The 18,795-nt window shown below is 36.6% G+C and overlaps 2 protein-coding genes across 2 annotated transcripts; one reads left to right on the top strand and one right to left on the bottom strand.

Moving 5' to 3' along the window:
- Window positions 1-2,228: 2,228 nt before the first annotated feature.
- On the bottom strand, window positions 2,229-9,771 carry LOC110456808 (Sjoegren syndrome/scleroderma autoantigen 1 homolog). The gene is made up of 4 exons (XM_021507772.1): window positions 9,668-9,771; window positions 4,700-4,839; window positions 4,019-4,103; window positions 2,229-2,813 (listed from the first exon to the last, which is right to left on the bottom strand). The coding sequence occupies exons 1-4, from the start codon at window positions 9,717-9,719 to the stop codon at window positions 2,425-2,427; spliced, it is 666 nt and encodes a 221-aa protein (XP_021363447.1). The 5' UTR covers window positions 9,720-9,771; the 3' UTR covers window positions 2,229-2,424.
- Window positions 9,772-12,670: 2,899 nt separating this feature from the next.
- LOC110456812 lies at window positions 12,671-18,639 on the top strand. The gene is made up of 5 exons (XM_021507776.1): window positions 12,671-12,893; window positions 13,691-13,824; window positions 14,963-15,041; window positions 15,816-15,999; window positions 16,946-18,639. Exons 1-5 carry the CDS (start codon window positions 12,741-12,743, stop codon window positions 17,758-17,760), a joined length of 1,365 nt encoding a protein of 454 aa, XP_021363451.1. The 5' UTR covers window positions 12,671-12,740; the 3' UTR covers window positions 17,761-18,639.
- The last annotated feature ends 156 nt before the right edge of the window (window positions 18,640-18,795 follow it).

The following is an 18,795-nucleotide window of genomic DNA, read 5'->3' as shown; positions in this document are numbered from 1 at the left end:
CAGCCTGCATTTATTTCAGGGAGTCATTGAAACAGTCTGTATTAAACATCAGGGAGTCATTGAAACAGCCTGAATTTATATCAGTCATTGAAACAGCCTGTATTAAATATCAGGGAGTCATTGAAACAGCCTGTATTTATATCAGAGTCATTGAAACAGACTGTATTACAGGTCTTTCATGGAAACAGCCTGTATTTATATCAGTCATTGAAACAGTCTGTATTTATATCAGTCATTGAAACAGCCTGTGCTTATATCAGTCATTGAAACAGCCTGTATTTATATCAGAGTCATTGAAACAGACTGTATTACAGGTCTTTCATGGAAACAGCCTGTATTTATATCAGTCATTGAAACAGCCTACATTTATATCAGAGTCATTGAAACAGCCTGTATTTATATCAGTCATTGAAACAGCCTACATTTATATCAGAGTCATTGAAACAGCCTGTATTTATATCAGTCATTGAAACAGTCTGTATTTATATCAGTCATTGAAACAGCCTGTATTTATATCAGAGTCATTGAAACAGACTGTATTTATATCAGTCATTGAAACAGCCTGTGCTTATATCAGTCATTGAAACAGCCTGTATTTATATCAGAGTCATTGAAACAGACTGTATTACAGGTCTTTCATGGAAACAGCCTGTATTTATATCAGTCATTGAAACAGACTGTATTTATATCAGTCATTGAAACAGCCTGTGCTTATATCAGTCATTGAAACAGCCTGTATTTATATCAGAGTCATTGAAACAGCTTGTATTTATATCAGGGAGTCATTGAAACAGCCTATATTTATATCAGTCATTGAAACAGCCTGTATTTATATCAGAGTCATTGAAACAGACTGTATTTATATCAGTCATTGAAACAGTCTGTATTTATATCAGTCATTGAAACAGCCTGTGCTTATATCAGTCATTGAAACAGCCTGTATTTATATCAGTCATTGAAACAGCCTACATTTATATCAGAGTCATTGAAACAGCCTGTATTTATATCAGTCATTGAAACAGACTGTATTTATATCAGTCATTGAAACAGTCTGTATTTATATCAGTCATTGAAACAGCCTGTATTTATATCAGAGTCATTGAAACAGACTGTATTTATATCAGTCATTGAAACAGCCTGTGCTTATATCAGTCATTGAAACAGCCTGTATTTATATCAGTCATTGAAACAGACTGTATTTATATCAGTCATTGAAACAGCCTGCATTTATATCATTCATTGAAACAGCCTGAATTTATATCAGTCATTGAAACAGCCTATATTTATATCAGGATGTCATTGAAACAGCCTATATTTATATCAGGGAGTCATTGAAACAGCCTATATTTATATCAGTCATTGAAACAGCCTGCATTTATATCATTCATTGAAACAGCCTGAATTTATATCAGTCATTGAAACAGCCTGTGTTTATATCAGTGATTGAAACAGACTGTATTTATATCAGTCGTTGAAACATCCTGTATTAAACATCAGGGAGTCATTGAAACAGCCTGCATTTATATCAGTCATTGAAACAGCCTGCATTTATATCATTCATTGAAACAGCCTGAATTTATATCAGTCATTGAAACAGCCTACATTTATATCCGTCATTGAAACAGCCTGAATTTATATCAGTCATTGAAACAGCCTGTATTTATATCAGAGTCATTGAAACAGACTGTATTACAGGTCTTTCATGGAAACAGCCTGTATTTATATCAGTCATTGAAACAGACTGTATTTATATCAGTCATTGAAACAGCCTGTGCTTATATCAGTCATTGAAACAGCCTGTATTTATATCAGTCATTGAAACAGACTGTATTTATATCAGTCATTGAAACAGCCTGTGCTTATATCAGTCATTGAAACAGCCTGTATTTATATCAGAGTCATTGAAACAGACTGTATTACAGGTCTTTCATGGAAACAGCCTGTATTTATATCAGTCATTGAAACAGACTGTATTTATATCAGTCATTGAAACAGCCTGCATTTATATCATTCATTGAAACAGCCTGAATTTATATCAGTCATTGAAACAGCCTGTGTTTATATCAGTCATTGAAATAGCCTGTATTTATATCAGGGAGTCATTGAAACAGCCTGTATTACACATACACCTGTAAATCACTATCAACAGAGAGTTAAATATCTAATAGGTGCTGCACCAGTCAGGTTTGTGTAGTACAATCAGTTGGACAAAAGCTGTAGTGTTCTGTTTTATTCAAAGCTTTATTTTGTTCATTGAAAATTAGTATTTGTAGAATACATATTATAAATGAATAAATTAGTTTCCCAAGACTATCCATTCATCATCAGTAAATTCTTGTAGAGCATAATTCTGTTCTTTGATGATGAAGATTTTGTTGGTAGAAAAGGAAACACAAAGTGACTGACACAGAAAATGCTTATCCATCATAAATCCTTGAGACTATGCATGGCATCAGCACTAGCCTTTATCAGTTCACACAGCTGTGTACACCGTTGGAGGTTTTTCTCTATCCTCAGCTCTTCCGCAGCCCATTGTAGCTTACCACACAGGCTGTCTACAGCCTCCCCTTGGATCTGCCCCATATGGGCTGGGAAACTATGGGTGGAGGAGGAAGCTGTGCCCTGGAGGATGGGGGGTATATCCACGTGATGTACATCTGCCCTTGTTGTTGATGGTGGTGAAGCTAGCCGAGAGGGTGCGGATGGCATTGACGACGATATCTGGACCAAGTCTTCAGAAGAGGAACAGGTGCTTTCCCGTGTTGAACGATTGCCTTCAAAAACCTGGGACCGAGCTGCTGTAGGGTTCACAACTAGAACAATGAAAACAAAAACATTTCAATAATATTACCACAAAACTATACAACTACTAGTACATGTTCAACAATTTGTGACACATTATGCAAACTGAAACAATTTAAAATGATCATCAGTCTGTCATATCAACAAAATAATAAATGCCTATACCATACAAGCCCTGTAGCTAAACAATTTGAAAAAGCCAACAGTATTAACTTGATTTGGGTAGCTTCTTCTTTGAAGAATTGATACACAGACAAGGTCACTGCGAGTCCCACCTATCACAGTATACTACCAAGTCAAAGGTGGGGTCCATTTTTGGCCCACGCAGCGATTTTTTTCATATTTTGCAACAACGTTGCCAGAGTGCAGACAGTATTGAAAATGATCGTCTCAGCTCCCAAGGGTCGGATTTGGCCAAACTGGAGCTCCTTGAAGTACTCCTGCTCAGGACATGAAGTTATACTTAACTAAGAGCCTGAAAAAATCAATAACTTAATCTTAAGCTGATTTTATTTCATTATAATGCTGCTGCTAAGGTGTAGTTGATCATTTCGATACCAAATATGTACTGATTTACTAGGATCTGTGATGCCAGCACTGGGTTCTTTGTCAAAACTGGAGTCCAAAATGAGCTAAACAGATCACTCCACATTCCTCGTGTTATGCTTCATAGTGTCAGTTCACCAAATGTTATTGCTTATGAATTATGAGACATATATATTCTTTGTATGGTTAAAATAATTTTTTTTAAATTCTGAAACCGGTTAAGTTTATTTCCAATGTTTTAAATGAAGTGACCAATATTTTTCATTTTCAATACTGTCTGCAGTCTGGCAACGTTGCAAAGTATGAAAAAAAAATAATTGCTGCATGGGTCGATTATATGGGATATTTAGCATTGGGGTTGACCCCTTTAAAAAAGATCGCTTTTTTTATACCGAGATGAGGACCAGGCCCCATTCCCCCAGGTCTATAGTAACAGTGACCTTGACATTAGAAACATTTAAATCCCTATTGCACAAGTACATCTCCATATCACTGTGTACCATCATGTCAACTTTCAAAAAGATAATACTCTGATTTAAACTTTCAATACCCTTATTTCTGAATATAAGAAAGTGTTGATAACCCAATATATAACACAACACAGAATATCAAAATGGGATTTGGGACACTTCTTGTTACTTGTTCCAATTCCTGCTGATTGTTTACCTACCAGGGTTGTCCTTGTCGGTGTCAGTGTCTAATTCTTTACATGTTATGCAGTATTTGTCACCAGCTTTTGTCTCCATCAGAATAGTCTACAGCAAATAATGAAAACAACACCATAGAGCAAAACATTTTAACTTATAATATATGTAAGTAAAATGAAAATACCTTCTACAACCAATAGTCCGCCAGATTGGTGCAGAAATCAGAAGAATTGTGGGTTTTGTAGTAAAAGCATAACAATTGGCATGCATATAGGGAATGAGATACCGATCAATTTTGGATAAGGGGCCAATAAAAAAAAATCAAGATGGCTGCCAAATATTTGCCAAGAATGGTGCAAAAATCAGGAAAATCGTGGATTTTAGTATAGAAGCATAAAACTTCGCATACTGGTTGAGAATTATATACTGATCAATTTAGGCTATGGGGCCAATCTTTTTCTTTCAAGATGGCCACCAAAAATAAGAAAGTCACCAATTCCAAGGTCTAAAATAATTTTGTTGTTGTTTTAATTTCCCTAACCCTAAGAGCTGACCCAGAAAAAGAAAACCTACTCAAAATATTATTAATTATTTTCCCTATCTATAAAACTTGTAACCCTTTGTCAGGTTTAGGCAAACACACATTACGTAACTTCAGAACGAGGTATTTAATCTTATTTAGTCAAACAGTTATAAATACTTACCGAACATTCATCACAGACAATTGCCAGCATCTTGTAACCTTTCAGTAGGTAAACGCCCATGATTTTGCTGATTTTATCCGACCTCTCCCTTCGAGCATTAATAATTTTCATCTCCGCTTCACTTGGTGGTTGCCATTCTCCTAGAATGGAATGAGGTGGATTTTAAGTGTACATTGGATTACAGTCGTCTTCTAGCTCCGAGCTAGAGGGAATTTCCCTTTAGCTTAATGGATTATGCGTTGGACTGGGAAGCTTGGAGTCGTGGGTTCGATCTCCAGTGGAAGTACACTACTCTCTTATAGAAACATATAAAGTATGAACACTTTGTATTACAGATACAGTTTCCCATTAATTTTTTTGGGGGTGGGGATCTCAACTGTTTCCAACTGGGACTCAGAAACTAGATCCCTAGGGTTGTGGCCAGACCCCAGGATCAATTCTAATATCATGACTGGGGTGGTGATCTCAACCGTTTTAAAGTTATGACCCAGGGGTTAAGTCTGCAAGGGTGGGGCAGACCCTGGAGTCAATTCTAATATCATGACTGCATTCGTCACTTTATGCCCAACAATTGTATATATAGTTTTTGGGAGAGGATCTTAACCATTTTGAAGTTATGACCCAGGGGTTAAGTCTCCAAGGGTGGGACAGACCCCAAGGCCATCCTGGGAGCATATGTACATTCATCTCTTTATACTCAGCAATTGTATATATGCATGATTATAGGGTGGGGATCTCAACTGTTTCCAAGCTGTGACTAAGAAAATAGGTCCCTAGGGGTTCGGTCAGACCCCAGGGTCTATTCTAATACCACGACTACTTTTGTCAATTTATGCCAAGCATTTGTATATATAGTTCTGGGGTGGGGATATCAACCGTTTCAAAGTTATGACCCAGGAACTATGTCTCAAAGGGTGGGTCCATTTGTACAATTTTGAATCACTGCCTCCCATGAATGCTTCTGACCAAATATGATCAATATCCATGGCATAATTCTACAGAATAAGTCGTTTATAGAAATAATCCCTGGGGGATCAGCCCAACCATTTGTACAATTTTGAATCCCCACCACCTAGGGATGCTTCGAGTCAAATATGGTTGATATCCATGGCATAGTTCTACAGAATAAGTCGTTTATAGAAATAATCCCTGGGGGATCAGCCCAACCAGTTGTACAATTTTGAATCCCAACCACCTAGGGATGCTTCGAGTCAAATATGGTTGATATTCATATCTTAGTTCCAGAAAAGAAGTCGCTTAAATCAATATAGCGCAATTGCCCCCTTTTGGACCCGCCCCTTAGGTCCATGGGGGTTATACAAAATTGGTTCCCCTTCACCGAAGGATGCTTCAGACCAAATATAGATCAAATCCTTTCATTCCTACAGAAGAAGAAGGATTTTAAAGAATTTGCTATGTTTCCCCTATTGAGCCCCGCTGCTCAGGCCCCTAAGGGGCCAGACCAACAGTTTATACAAAATTGGTTCCCCTTTACCCAAGGCTGCTTCAGACTAAATATGGAACAAATCCTTTCATTCCTACAGAGGAAGAAGGATTTTAAAGAACTTGATATGTTTCCCCTATTGATCCCCGCCGCTCAGGCCCCTAAGGGGCAAGACCCACAGTTATACAAAATTGGTTCCCCTTTACCCAAGGATGCTTCAGACCAAATATGGAACAAATCCTTTCATTCCTACAGAAGAAGAAGGATTTTAAAGAATTTGCTATGTTTCCCCTATTGGGCCCCGTCACTCAGGCCCCTATTGGGCCAGACCCACGGTTTATACAAAAATTGGTTCCCCTTTACCCAAGGATGCTTCNTTGACAGACGCCGGATGACTTCCGATTTCAACAAATTTTATTGGACAAAATAATTGCACAATTGGATGAGACAACAGGCTTAGCCTATAAGTCTTCTCCTATCCGGTATTGATTGACAAGAAGCATAGATTTAGTACATAGATCAACAAGACACACTCATATACACTTACAACCATTCCATAACACACGTACACACTCACATACACACATAATAAATAAGTATTCACACACACACACAAGCCCTTACTCAAAAGCCTATTAATCATATAATTATAAAAATAAAAAATAAAATTATATATATATATATATATACATATAAATAAATATATGGGTCAAAGAAGGCGGATCGCTCCGAAAATTTGACAACCTAAACTTGTCCACACTGTTGGAATTACTTTTTTGCCCCATATAAATATATATAAGTATAAGAGGCAAAGAAAACAGTCCTAATTTTAATTATATCTGTAAGTAGCAGAAATGTACTGATAAACTTTTGAGAGAATAAATAAATTATCATCAGTAGAAAGATAAGCATTACTAGATGTAAGTAGATCCAACAGATGAATATCCAAAATGATTAGTGATGTCAGTTATGAAATGTCTATAGTTAGTATAAAGTGGACAGAAGAAGAAATAATGTTCAGCATTTTCACAAGATGCACCACAAGAACAAGATGGATCAACTATCAAGTGATCATTGCATTTATCAAAATTTAATTGCTAGCATTATTACGTAATTGACACACTAATATATTTAGTTTTCTTGGTTTACAGGTGATGAAGTCTTCCGTAATGTTCCTGGGAGGTGTTTGAATTTTATTAATTTTCTTTTTAAAAGAATTGATAGTCAGAGAAGTGACTGAATGATCGAGATTGTTCCATAGGCGCATGACATCAGGAAAGAAACTACAGTTGTAGATACATGTTCTAGAATGAGGAATGTTAACAAGAGGCCCAATGGGCCTGCATTGCTCACCTGGTATAAATCTCACACTTGTAACCTTAAAAGTGATCTAAAATAAAGCTACAGGCAAAATATCAGTATTTATGATTAAAATTCATTCAAAAGAACCTGTTATTTTTTTTAAAAACATTTCCCCCCTGTGATTGAAAGTCAAACAAAGTCATTATGTTGAACAAATTTTGTAGCGGACAAGTGATACTCTGATTGTTCGTGTCGGGTAAGGGCACTTTTTTGAATATTCGAGCAGCCCATTGTGAAAACGTTGACCTTCTTGTGTTTGGAGCACGACGAACATTTCAAGTTCAACAAGGTTTGGCCATCCGTTCGACCAACAGTCTGGACCGTGACGTCAACCACGGGAAATGATTTTTCCATCCACACCCTATTATGATATTTTCCGACCCCATTTTAAATAGATATGTGGCATTTTATTTCCATTTCACTGTGATTGTGTCTAGACAACACAAAAATATGAATTTGAGTCATTCTTCACCCTATATTAAAAGTTTAACACATACAATGATTCAACGTCTTACAACATTTTCAGGTAACGTTGCTTTTAAAGCACTTCATCTTTCAAAATTTAAGTTTTCACCCCTCCACTTTGGAGAGGAAGGGGTAACAAAAAACACATGTTCAAAAGTTATCTGGAGCACTGCCTTGAATATAAGTCAAAGTCATTCACTTTAACAAACATAGTAGTACTTGATCCCAGCATACGACTGACTAAATATCAACATCCTGAGCCTTTTGGTTATTCAGAACAAGTTGTTTAAATATTTTGAACATATTTGCTACTTGTGACCTTGAATATAATTCAAGGTCATACATTTAAACAAACTTGGTAGCCCTTGATCCTAGTATGCTACTGACTAAATAGCATCACCCTGGGTATTTTGGTTATTCAGAAGAAGTTGTTTAAAGTTTTTAACATATTTGACCCCTGCGACCTTGAATATGGGTGAAGGTCATTCATTTGAACAAACTTGGTAGCCCTTCACCCAAGCATGCTACTGGCCAAATATCATCTCCCTGGGCAGTTTGGTTATCGAGAAGAAGATGTTTAAAGTTTTTTAACATATTTGACCCCTGTGACCTTGAAAATGGGTGAAGGTCATTAATTTTTTTTGTAGCCCTTCATCCCAGTTTGATTCTGGCCAAATATCGACACCCTAGGCCTTTCGGTTATTAAGAAGAAGTCGTAAAATATTGACGCTGGATGTACGCCAGACGCCGTGCCACAGCATAAGCTCATTTGGCACTTCGTGCCAGGTGAGCTAAAAAATCTATTTGTCCGTAAATGGTGATTGACTTTAATATTAATATAAGGTTCGATGATGTCAAATAAATAATTAGGTGTTAAGTGATTAAGGATTTTATACATTTAGATAAGTTTATGCTTATTCCGTAGATCTTTTAATTTTTCAAAACCTGTTTCAAAGTATAATTTCTGATGAGATGTACCATTTCTAAGGCCAGTTACAATTTTCATTTCTTCAATTTGAACGGATTCCAGTAGTTTTTCTTCCTCAATATAACTTTTAACCCAGACAGAAGAGGCATATTCTAAAGTAGGACGAATGAAGGAGAGATATAGTAATTCTAAAGATTTCCTATCATTTTTATGTTTTAGCATACTCAGAATATTTAATCTTTTACATGATTTATCATAAATGTATTTAACATGATCACCCCAAGAACCATTAGTATTAAATACTACTCCAAGATGTTTATGAGAATTATTTTCATGTATTATCTGATTATCAAATATAAGTAATGGATGCTGTCTATTTTTCTTAGTTACAGTTAATGCAATAGTTTTTTGAGGATTAAAATTGATTTTCCAGAGTTTTGCCCAATTATTAATGGATAATTAATGGACGACGCGCCATGGCATAAGCTCACTTGCACTTTGGGCAGGTGAGCTAAAAATGGGCCAAACTGGTCCCTGNGGGGGAGGGGGTGTAGAGATGAGGAATCCTTATGTTTATCCCACCCCAAAATAAATGAAACAGTTAAACTATGCAGAAAATTGTATTTTAATGTGTGCCCGCTGTATTTCAAATTATTTTCCGATCATCGGTTTAAGTATATGACAAGTAATCTCAGCAAAGGAAGATCGCGCTAGTAACCAGTCCAAGCAACATATGAAGAGGTGACACAACTATACACATGAGGCCTACCCATATCTTCTGTCATATCTTCATGCACGTTGTTATTCACGGTCGCCGCCATTGTTGTCAGTAAACACGAAGCGGAGTACGGAACGGTGAACAGAACAGAGCCGTTTTCGTGTAAACGGTCAAACCGGTCGGACCAATGTTGTTCGTTTATTAAATAAGGTTGGTACCCGAAATTGTTACATTTATAAACGGTCAAACCGGTTGTTCCGCATAAACGAACAGGCTCCCCAGATCGGCAAAAACCATTGAGAAACTGAACGGCAAACAAAACGGAGTGGCTGTGGTTGATATAAATTATTCTAAATCATGTAATTTAACCGCACATTGATATTCTGTCCTTCTGATTTGTGGAAATTAATTAATTCCGTAAGGATTAGTTACCTACAGACATTTTCTATGGTTACGCTCAGCTGGGAAAAATAAACTAGTCTAGTCTACATATATTTATAATACCAAATGATTGTTATAATAATAAATATTGAAGTTTTTTTTGTCATTGCTGATCAAACGTCGAGCCACAGCGGGGACCAGAGAATTTGTTACAGCACGGACTTAGATAATCTAATTCCGTGGTTACAGCTAAATTTGGACCTTTTAGCCCTTTCACCACTGTAGACAACAATCTACCCCTCCATAGCAATGTATGGTAGAGTCTACTAAAGTTACATATATATGGGTGATAGGGTTAAGTAAGCTTAAGGTGTTCAGAGTACTTTGACACGTTTTAGGGGTTTATATCAATTTTCGGTAAAAATGACATATCCAGTGATAGTACGAGGGTGACATTTATACCGAAAGTTTATCTAAACCCTTAAAACATGTTAAAGTACACGGACACTTTAGTTTAGGTCCAAATATGGCTGTAACAAATCCTCAGGTCCCTGTGCTTTGGTTCATGATTATAATATAAATAGGCTGATACTATATATAGTAAAGTAGTGATTATGAACACAACAAAATGACTCCTATATATACATGTACTTCTAAATAGAATCAGTCACGCATACTACCCACAATGTTTGTACTCCTTAAGAAATAATATTTAATATGTCCTTATAATTATTAACATGGAATCATCAAACTAAATGGAAAATAGCTAATATCATACCATTGTTCAAAAAGGATGACAAACATTCGCCTTCGAACTCAATGATAGACCAATTTACTTGCTGTCCACTGTTGGTAAAGTTTTGGAAAGAGTGATTTTTAAATATTTGTACAACTACTTTATAGAAAACTCTTTGTTTTACAAGTATCAGTCTGGTTTTACGCATAGTCATTCTACGTGATATTTATCACCAAATATGTATTGCACTTGAGGAAAGAAAACATACAAGTGTTGTTTTCTGTGACATATCAAACTCATTTGATAGCGTTTGGCATATAGGTCTTATATGGTGAAGTTAAAATCGTACGGAATTTTAGATGCATTGCTTAAATTGAAATGGTTAAACAATTATTTGTCTCAGATACACAAAGGTTTTTTAAATAGTTCATATTCTTCTGTTGGTCGAATTGAGGCAGAGTTCCACATGGCTCTATTTTTGGACCACTTTTATTTCCTTTATTTATCAATGACATAGCAGATATTTTTGAATCAACATCTCGTCTGTTTGCAGATGATGCATCATTATTAAAGACATCATCATCTTATCTAGAAACTCCAGATTTTATAATAGAGACTTTCAGCTCCTAAATACTTGGTCCAAAACCTGGTTGGTTAGTTTTAATCCTGAAAAAACTCAATATGTATTGTTTAGTTCTACTATAGATATCGCCGAAGACTTAAAATTTGATGGGAAAGTCTTAAACTTTACAGATTATCATAAACATTTAGGGATAACTTTTAATTCAAATGAGAAATGGGGAGATCATGTAAATGGGATTTACCCTTTTATTGTGAGAAAAATTAATGGCTTACGGAAACTGAAACACTTATTAAGGAGGATCGATGCTCTTTGATAATTTACAAGACTTGTACTTTACCGGTTTTAGAATATGCTTGTGAGTTGTGGGACGGCGGCACTAAATTTGAATATGAAAAGTTACAAATAATACTTTATGTTACGAAATTGGTCTTGAAACTTCATGTAATCGAGAGAGAAAAACCGGAGGAAACTTCACCTGTTGTATAAGACGCATATAATAAATGAACTCTTGACTTTTGCCGCCTTTATCTGGAGAAAATAACCGTAACGCTTTACGTAATGCTATTAACTATAGGATTTCTCCTTTCAGACTGTCTCTTACTAACTCTTCTTTTATACCTTCGACCTATTCTTCATTGTTGGAATAACCTATAACATTCGGTTCGATCATTGCCCTCTATAAATTCATTTAAATCCTGTTCAGCCTCAAATATATAGTCAAGTCCACATGTCTATTTTTAAATTATGAAATCCTAAACGTAACATTGTGCACACTAAGACACAAGTGCAGCTAGTTCCCTTAATTACGACCTCTATACTTTAGAGTGAACCTTGTTGAATGTGCAGTTTGTAATTGTGGTCATCCTTGTGATAATGTCTTTCATTACTTTTTGGAATGTCACCTTTTTACAAATGAAAGCCGTATTCTGGTTCAGAGGTGAATTTCAACACTCTGAGGTTAATTGTTCCACTTGTGAAAATAAAATCCAGTAATTTAACACTGAGCTGTGCCGGTAACAACAATTTTGGAAATATATTTTCCAGCGAAATTGGTCGTTTTAGAAGGGACGGATACCGTTGCCCTCCGGCCCTGCCTGGATCCGCAGTTGCATACAATACATTACAATTAAATTCAATTCAACGTAAGGCACATTTAATTAGCTGTGAATATTAAAATCAATGTGTATTAACCTTACTGTAATTAGATGTCTCTTTGAAAAAAGAATAGGCACACAACTTTTCCCACGCATTTAAGCAAGGAGTTTTACATGATGAAATTGTTCCTTCACTAATACAATTGACATATGCAAGTCTAATAGGAAGCAGAAGGGAGGGAACTCATACTATTCTGATAATCAGACCAATCGGAAGAACGTTTTGCAGCGGAAACCCGGTAGTGGCCGCGAAAGATTGAACTGTTCAAAATGCCGAAGTGCGACTTGTTTTATTTCAATGTTTATGTGAATGACAAGCCTCTGAAAGAGTACACATTTGATTCTGAGCTCTATGTAGAATCTGACCTTCACTCAGAAGCGTCGTACTGCATTGAGGAGAAGGATGCCGAAGGAAACAAACAGGTGAAAGTTGCATAAAACATGCGTGACAGGCCCCGCACCGCCATACAGGTGCTCGGTATTAGCACGGACTTAGATAACATTCTAATTCCGTGGTATTAGGTGTAAAATCGCTAGACCTGATGGATTATTTAAGACAGTGCTCGTCATAGCCTGGCAAGTCCTATTTCTTGTTTCGTCAGTAATTAAATATCACATTTCGTCAGTGTTTTGAAAGAATTATGGAAAGACTTAAAAGTTGCACACTGTTTTCAAAGTTTCAGTCGACTTGTTGAACATGTCGCCTTATTTGAGTGAGTCACAAAAAAAAAGAACTTTGAGCACAGAATCTAAGTTTGAGCATGCCAGCGGTTTTATGAATACAGTCAGACTGGTCTCAACAGGTCCAGTACACTGCCGATTGAGATATATTCACCTACACATTATACAGCTTAGTTGTACGTACGTAATGAGCTATATTTTCTTAGATTTCAATTTTCATTAAATTGAAGCAAAGTCGCATAAAACAATAAGGTTTATAGTAATGTTGACTACAAAAAGCATACAGTTAGATATTTATTTTCATTTTTCATAAATGTAAAATTTCCGATTTTTTTTTCATCATTATTTTTTAAAAAGAATTAGTTCTACTTATATTTAATGTCTTTTGTTATCAACTTAATGATACAATCTTCTTTTAAAAACGACTTTGTTTCGTTTTCCTTTAAAAAGAAAATCACTTGAAAATAGATCAATAGTCTACTTGGTTTTTCATTTGTAAATATATATTTGTGTAAAACATATTTTTATTTCTTTTGCAGAAGTACCCTGTGACTCCATTTTATGTAGATGGATTTCTAAACAACACCTATAACTTCCCCTTGTATCTTAAGATGTGTGTTGATGGACACCAAATTTGGATGAAGCCATTTCCTCCGCGCTGTCGACAGGGATTGTAAGTGCTGTAAAGTGTTCGGTCAATCTGAAGATATTTTGCATTTTGTAAGAGGCAATTAATGTGAGAATCCTGCAGGATTCAGGAATTATTTTGTGTCCTCTACTCAAAAAATCTGCTTCAACCATTGCAACATTTGTCCGTTTCATTCTCTCTCCCCCTCTCTTTTAGCTCACATAGTCCAAGGCCCGGCGCTGCGTCTTTTGTCCATCTGTCAACTTTTCCTTTAAAAAACTTTTAGTCATCATCTATGAGGCTCAATGGATTTCGACTAAATTTTGCCTTGAGCATCCTTTTGCAAGGGGACTCAATTTTGTATAAACAAAGAGTGTGGCCCCCTCAGGGGGCAAATGGTCTGGACTAGGGAGAAAAAAGTGATGAAATTGGAGGGATGTTATTCAAATTTAGTCCGGAGGTGGTCAGCATCCTTGTGAAAGGGAGCCTCAATATTTGTGTAAACAAAAAGGTCGGCTCCCCTGGGGGCATAGAAGCGGGGTTCCATAAGGAGATGCAAAGTGATAGATTTTTAAAATCATTCTTATTCCTTACGAATGGATGGATTGTAACCAAATTGGTCTAGATCATCCTATGACAGAGGAGACTCAGTTTTGTGTAAACTGAAGGTGTCACTGTTGTCCCTTTAGGGGTATAGGGGCGTGGCTCATAGGGCAAATAGGGATAAATGATTAAAATCCTACTTCTTCCGTGAGAAAGGTGTAAGCAACCCTTAGGAAAGGGGAGTCAATTCTGTATAAATGGAGAGTGCAGCCCCCCTCCCCCTCCCAACAAAGGGAGCAGGCCACTGGCAGGGAATGTAGGGATATTTTAATGTCAAAAATACTCCATATTCTTCTTCTTCAAATGGAGTGATTTTAAGCGCATTTGGTGTAGATCATCATTAGGCAAAGTGGAATTATTTTCATAATCATAATTTATATATATTTTATAGTGTTATACCACTTGAATACTATGGCACAGAATCTGTAATGCCCAATATTAATCCATAGTTGATGTCATTATCATCATTGATTAATTTTGATTTATTGAATTTGACATATATGTTTTTGACTCCGATATATGTGTTCTTGACTTTGAGGTGTGTTGTCAACATGTACTAAATACTAAATGTTTGTTATAGCAGGGTTAATGGGTGCAAAAACCAGCATGTGGTTCGAGAGCTGCTCTTCACCCTACCAAGGATGGATGAGAGCAGTTCGGTAAGTTACATTTTGTAAAGAGGATAAATAAATAAGCAAAAGGCCCTCAAGGCCTGTATATAATCTAGTTATGTGTCCAAAGAACGGTTAAAATTATGCCATGGCGTGGTATCAGACTTTGTATCTCTTTCGTCAGTTAACATTTTCCGTTAAAAGCTTATTTCTCCTGCATGACTGATTAGCTTCCAACCAGATTCATCCTTGGGACCATGGAATAAAACATGAAGAAAGGGTAGGGTCCCCATAGGGCTGAGGGGCGGGTATAGTATGGGGAAATTGCTGGTTGTCAACTTTAAGAGACTACAAAAAGGGGATGTATGAGATCCCTGTGCCATATTCATGTATATAATAATATAATATATAAGTATAAGTATATAATATATTGCTGAGCATGAAAAGACAAACAATCATGATTAAAGGGTTGGCCTAGGGGAAGATGACAAAATGATTGTATTGTCATAAAAGTCAAACAGTGTAATTTTATGTATTCAGAATGGTTGTAATGCTCATCCACTCTCGAAATGAACCCCTAGAGCCCCCCTCCCGAACCCCCCCCCCCAAAACAAAACAAAACAAAACAAAACAAAAAAGTTGATCAGTCCACCAGACAGGTTTTTAGGCTTTGTAGGCCTTTGTTGTGGACATATTTCAGATATTCAAAACAGGTTTTTGAGTAATCAACAGTGACATGTAAATTCCAAAAGCAGGAAAGGCAAATATGTTACTACTGACATATATAATTGCCACTATCAAAATTGGTTTCTATTTTTGTAGCCAGAGAAAAAGAAACAGAGGGCCTATAATAAGACGGACAGTAAGTTGGAGGGCACCATCAGCATGGAGTGTTTGGAGGCCAGGGAACTCGGTACCTATACCACCTGCGCAACCAAGTTCTTTGAATCCAAATCATCGGAACTCTCTGCATGCCCAAACTTATGCCAGTCGTCAAAGAAACATGGTTGGTCCCAGTCAGGCGTGTAGCTTGACTGTAAATGATATGTGCATGAAGTTTATCATCTACCCATCCTATGGGGAGAGGGTGTGTTCCCCACCCCCACCCTACCAACATTGGAAAACTTTTGATATGTTGAGATTCTGGGGTGCTATCTTGTAGCTTTTCAGAGCAATACTATTTTTTTCAGAATCCCTGAAATGAGTAGCTGAAATATGTGATTGATATTACAAAAAAGCTTTTAGTATTATTTTTTTAAGACTAAGTACTTGTATAATTCATGAACACTTTAATATTGAATAGCATCCCTCAGAATCACAAAATCACCTAGCATGCCTGTAACATAAAGCGATTAAATTCAAAAAATTTATTAAAAGGATTTTTGATGTGCATGCAACTGCTTATTTTCTAACATGGCAGATACATGCTTGCCAGTTGTAAGAATCAGTTGATACATGCTGTATGTTAATTGGTTAATCATGAAAGGTGGAAACCATTCATTTATCTGTAAGTCATCAATAACATGATGTCAAGTTCATGTCAAATGTTAGATTTTACAGTAATTATTGAATTGTATTCATTTACAAAATTTCAGACTTTGATATGATATGGTATAGGTTTACTTTTAATCCAGTCTAGTCAGTTAATCAAGGATTGTGATGCTAATGAGCCTGACAAATGCTATAGAGTCGATTTCAGTTTAGACTGTAAATAAATACATGTTCAATGTATCTGATATCAGGAATATTGCGTATTGCAGAGTTATCTGCTCTTGTGAGCAGGTATTATTGATTGTTACATCATTTGTTTGTGAGAGTAACGTCATAAATTTTTGAGAAAACGACATAATTTTCTCACACAAACCAATGACGTAACAATCAATACCTGCTCAGAAGAGAAGATAACTCTGCAATACACATAGTTGAAATACTGGTATTTCTATCTGTTTCAGGAAATGTTGGTGTTTCGACTCGAGAAGGTCGAAGTCTGGGTCATATTACCCAGAACCATAACAAAAGGAAAACAATGATAAAGTACCAGGTTGGAAAAGACCATTTTGGAGGTGTGGTCATAAAGTATCGTCCTCGCTACATGCTTCAAGAGCTGGGCATCACAGACGAGGCCTGGAAATCCAACTCTATTACCAGACAGTCGTCCAGGAAACCGAATGAAAATGAAGATATAAATGATTCCAAATCGGCTGAAATATTGCCAGGGAAGGAGGAAGCGGAGGGCAGTAATGGTAACCAGGAGAACACTGATCCAAACGCAAATGGAACTCTAGATTTTACAGAAAAGTTCAGAAAGATGAATTGCTACTCGCCAACACGCTCTGAACCAGGGGATCAAGAGGCACAAGGCAGCAGTGTTGATGACAGACGTTTATTCTGCCTTTCACCACGCGCCAAACAAAAATTGACTGTTGATTCACCTTCAGCATTGAAACTGCCTCCAAAATCCCCGCCAGATTTGCAGAAATCATCAAAATTGAGCTTTTTCTCCCCAAGCGACAGTAACAAAATGGGGAAAATGGACGTGAACTCTCCATCTGATCTACTACAGAAAAGTTTCTCAAGATGTGTTCAGTTTGTTAAAAATGAACAGGACAATGAAAATAAACAGTACCGGATGATAGAGATTGACGACGACATACAGATACTGGAGGAGGTCGACGACGATGTGATCTGGATGGGCGACGACAGCTGCTGCTTCCTCGACGTCACAGATCCCGATATCTCCATGGTAGACCTCAGTGAGGACATATAGATTAGACTGGTGTTACCAGGATCTACTCAACATAGAAGCTCCTATTTTGTCTAGTGAAATACACCACTCGAACATCAGTTATAGACAGACTTCAGTTTCTGATCTTGGTGAAGCAGTTCAGTAGATCGGCTGCAAGCTCTGTTAATTGATAAAACATTTTTGATTTACATGTATATCAGGGGTAACTAGATGGGGGTTCCACTTCACAGTTTCACCTCTCGATACTTAATTGAATTTAAAAGCTACAATTGTAAATATTGGGCTTTGATAACTTGACATCAAATATGTTGGTACTTTTCCCAGTAGTTATCAATAATTAGTATGTATTATGAAGTGTTGAGCAGCCCTAATAAAAGATATATGTGTTTGTGAATGGTCACCCATCCAGTTTTGATCTTAGTGATGTTTATTTAGGATTGATACCCAGCCTTTCAAAAGTCCTAGCCTCAAAATTTTTCTGAGGGATGAAATAGTGCAAGAACTGAAGGACAAAGTCATGGCACTCTTCAATAATGATACAACACCTTGGGCCCTCCATAGAAGGCAGTAATAGTTTTAGTACATTAGAGGGGAAAAGATTAGTCTGTCCTCAAGGCAGTTAGGGGAGGCTACTTGTATGCACCAAAAGTGATAGTTCTCGTACACTTGATAGGAACAGATCTAGACTCTAAAGAATAATTTATATCTTTATGAATGAAAAAATAAATACTACAGATATACCCTATTGATTCATTGTCTGTCTGAAAGACTGTTTAATTATTATTAATATTTAAAGCAGTGTTTTGTGAACTTTAATTTTTTGTGTAATAATATACATTTTTAGCTCACCTGCCTAGAGGGCAAGTGAGCTTATGCCATGGTGCGGCGTTCGTCATCCGTCTGGCATCAACTTTTTACTTTAAACAACATCTTCTCAGTACCAAAAACAAAAAGGCCTAGGATGATGATAACTGGCCAGAAGCATGCTGGGATGAAGGGCTACCAAGTTTGTTCAAATAAATAACCTTCATCAATTTTCAAGGTCACAGGGGTCAA

This window comes from Mizuhopecten yessoensis, unplaced genomic scaffold, assembly GCF_002113885.1.
Source record: "Mizuhopecten yessoensis strain PY_sf001 unplaced genomic scaffold, ASM211388v2 scaffold8849, whole genome shotgun sequence".
NCBI classification, from domain to species: Eukaryota; Metazoa; Mollusca; class Bivalvia; order Pectinida; family Pectinidae; genus Mizuhopecten; species Mizuhopecten yessoensis.
The sequence above is the reverse complement of the archived record's forward strand: the minus strand, read 5'-3'. Positions and strand labels throughout refer to the sequence as shown.

What these genes read in the sequence shown, in the direction of transcription:
- LOC110456808 (XM_021507772.1), bottom strand. Translation starts at nt 9,719, where the DNA reads ATGGCGGCGACCGTGAATAACAACGTGCATGAAGATATGACAGAAGAT. An exon ending in TTGTCTGTGATGAATGTTCG is followed by an intron (nt 4,104 to 4,699) that starts GTAAGTATTTAT and finishes TATTTGCTGTAG; the next exon opens with ACTATTCTGATGGAGACAAA. An exon ending in CACCGACAAGGACAACCCTG is followed by an intron (nt 2,814 to 4,018) that starts GTAGGTAAACAA and finishes TCATTGTTCTAG; the next exon opens with TTGTGAACCCTACAGCAGCT.
- LOC110456812 (XM_021507776.1), top strand. Translation starts at nt 12,741, where the DNA reads ATGCCGAAGTGCGACTTGTTTTATTTCAATGTTTATGTGAATGACAAG. An exon ending in ATGCCGAAGGAAACAAACAG is followed by an intron (nt 12,894 to 13,690) that starts GTGAAAGTTGCA and finishes TTTCTTTTGCAG; the next exon opens with AAGTACCCTGTGACTCCATT. An exon ending in GGATGGATGAGAGCAGTTCG is followed by an intron (nt 15,042 to 15,815) that starts GTAAGTTACATT and finishes CTATTTTTGTAG; the next exon opens with CCAGAGAAAAAGAAACAGAG.